This window comes from the organism of the source record quoted next, assembly GCF_019968955.1.
Source record: "MAG: Porospora cf. gigantea A chromosome Unknown PgA_NODE_11340_length_1133_cov_758.92, whole genome shotgun sequence".
Classification (NCBI taxonomy): domain Eukaryota; phylum Apicomplexa; class Conoidasida; order Eugregarinorida; family Porosporidae; genus Porospora; species Porospora cf. gigantea A.
Genome location: NW_027151297.1, coordinates 1 through 1133, shown reverse-complemented (window position 1 = coordinate 1133; position 1133 = coordinate 1). Strand labels below are relative to the sequence as shown.

General features: G+C 53.3%; 1 protein-coding gene across 1 annotated transcript; it reads right to left on the bottom strand.

Moving 5' to 3' along the window:
- Positions 1 to 362: 362 nt before the first annotated feature.
- On the bottom strand, positions 363 to 1049 carry KVP18_000537 (uncharacterized protein; the record flags this gene model as incomplete). The annotated part of the gene is made up of 1 exon (XM_067949725.1): positions 363 to 1049. The coding sequence occupies one exon, from the start codon at positions 1047 to 1049 to the stop codon at positions 363 to 365; it is 687 nt and encodes a 228-aa protein (XP_067813682.1).
- Positions 1050 to 1133: the final 84 nt, after the last annotated feature.

The window sequence follows — 1133 nt, the reverse complement described above, 5'->3', positions numbered from 1 at the left end:
TGGCTCCTGAAGGCGACCGTTTCTGGGTCTGCGCTTTGTTGTCCCATGAGGAGGCTAGAATCCGGATCCCGATGGTGACCGCTCGTTCGGACATCGTCTTGTCTGTCCCTTGAGCCGACTACCGCTACGTTCGAGACGACCACAACACTAGAGCCGACTACCGCTACGTTTGAGACGCCAGTCTCGGGTCTCAACGCAGCAGTAACGCTACCAATCGCTTTGGCTGTGCTCTTAGTCGGTTTAATTCGGTTTAATTCTGGTTTGTGTTTTCGTCGTACGGTTTACCTACAGGTAAAGACCATCGTCAATGGTTTTTTGACTATCGTGCATATCCCTCGCACACATAGTCCACAGGTAAAGAACTAACGACCATTCCACAAATCACCCTCTTGAATATGGTCCAAGTACGCCGCGTCTGCCACCTCAAGGGTGTACACAGCTTCCGTATCCCAGTCTCTGTTTTCGTCGTTTTCGTCGTACTCCTTGTCTTCGAAATGCACCTCATCGAGGTAGGCAGAGGTTATCAGAGACTGGAACACACTCTCGGGCAAGTCATACACGCTCGGTGGTGTGTCGAGAGGCTGGTTGCAGCACTCGAGCACCGTGTCCTGCTGTGCCCAGGCTGCCTGGCCGTGAAACTGCTTCCGAAAGGCTTCGCCATCGCTGGTAGTCCGAAATTGGATTGTCAGCTTATCATTAGAGAGTGACAATACACTCAAACCGATTCCGAGGCTGCGGACATGATCGTGGAAGCCCGAGTACAGGTCCTTGTCGAAGTTGTTCACCAACAGACAGGGGAACGCCTCGAATGACAGCTCCCCCCACCGCGGTAGCTTGGCAAGGGAACAGGCAGGATAGAATCCGAACGAGCGGTCAGCATCGGGATCCGGATTCTCGTACGAGTACGCCTCCTCATGGGACAGCAAAGCGCAGACCCAGAAACCGTCGCCTTCAGGAGCCAGGCCACACTGCTGTCCGGATTGGAACAACACCTTCAAGACCGAGCCAGTCTTCTTGAGGGCCGTATACTGGTATATGTCCGTCCCCATAGAATGTTTTTTTGGTGCTGGACCCCCCTCCCACAGAGAGCGTTCATGTGCGTGACTTAGTGCAATAAATAGGCACTATCAACA